The sequence below is a fragment of the Meleagris gallopavo genome, chromosome 30 (assembly GCF_000146605.3).
Source record: "Meleagris gallopavo isolate NT-WF06-2002-E0010 breed Aviagen turkey brand Nicholas breeding stock chromosome 30, Turkey_5.1, whole genome shotgun sequence".
Lineage (NCBI taxonomy): Eukaryota > Metazoa > Chordata > Aves > Galliformes > Phasianidae > Meleagris > Meleagris gallopavo.
Window position 1 is genome coordinate 3,046,723 of NC_015040.2, and position 1,007 is coordinate 3,047,729.

Sequence of the window (1,007 nt, forward strand, 5' to 3'; positions counted from 1 at the left end):
GCTGAGCTCCGTGCGCTCTCCTCGCTGAGCTCTCTGTGCTCTCCTTGCAGGTCTCGGCCTCCCGCGGTGTGCCGTGCTGGGCTGGCGGTGAGCGGGGCCGGGGGGTTTTGGGAGGGGGGGGGGCTGAGGGTAAAAGATGGGGGTCCCGTTTCCCCCTCCCCCGGCTCTGAGCGAATCGCTTCTGTTCTGCGTTGTCGAGCCGGGTGTTGCCGGGTGAGGTTTGGTGGCAGTGGTTCTCATTCCTGCAGGCCCAGCACGGTGACATCCCCTCCTGCTCAGCTGCTCCATCAGACATCTGCAGCCCAACATGCAGACAGGTAACCGGCCAGGCTCCTCTCACGGGGTGAGGCCCCACCGCTGCTGGAAGAAGCAGAAGGTCTCTGTGGCTCCCCTGGGAAATGACATCTTGATGCTAACGCTTGCATTCCATAACCGAGAGCAACCTGTTTGTTCTCAGCTCCGTCCAAGTGCAGCCAAAGAGCTCAGCTGTTCTCCCGAAAAAGTCCTACGTCCCCACAAGCAGGGGGGAATACATCGTCACCAAACTCGATGACCTGATCAACTGGGCACGGAGGGTGAGTCGCTGCTGCTGTCTTAAAGCTCTTTGCTCTGTCAGACACCTGCATGGGGTCTCTGCATGGGGTCTGGCCAGGGTTGGAAGGGACCTCAAGGATCACAAAGCTCCAACCCCCCACCACACGCAGGGCCACCAACCTCCACATTTAATACCAGCCCAGGCTGCCCAGGGCCCCATCCAACCTGGCCTTGAACACCTCCAGGGATGGACGGGGATCCACAGCCTCTCTGGGCAGCTGTTCCAGCACCTCACCATTCTCATAGCAAAGAATTTCCCCCTGACATCCAACCTAAATCTCCCCTCCCTCAACTTAAAACCATTTCCCCTGATCCTGCAGTTATCAGCCCTTTCCAAGAGCTGACTCCCCTCCTGTTTGCAGGAGGTACTGAAGGCTGCAATGAGGTCACCCCGCAGCCTTCTTTTCTCCAGG

At 59.2% G+C, this 1,007-nt stretch overlaps 1 protein-coding gene across 1 annotated transcript in view; it reads left to right on the top strand.

Moving 5' to 3' along the window:
* NDUFS7 (NADH:ubiquinone oxidoreductase core subunit S7) overlaps window positions 1-1,007 on the top strand; it is a 3,693-nt gene that overhangs the window by 239 nt on the left and 2,447 nt on the right. Inside the window, exons 2-4 of the mRNA XM_010725010.3 lie at window positions 51-87; window positions 249-317; window positions 458-575. Coding sequence (XP_010723312.1) covers window positions 51-87; window positions 249-317; window positions 458-575 — 224 coding nt within the window. The remainder of the gene's footprint in view (window positions 1-50; window positions 88-248; window positions 318-457; window positions 576-1,007) is intronic.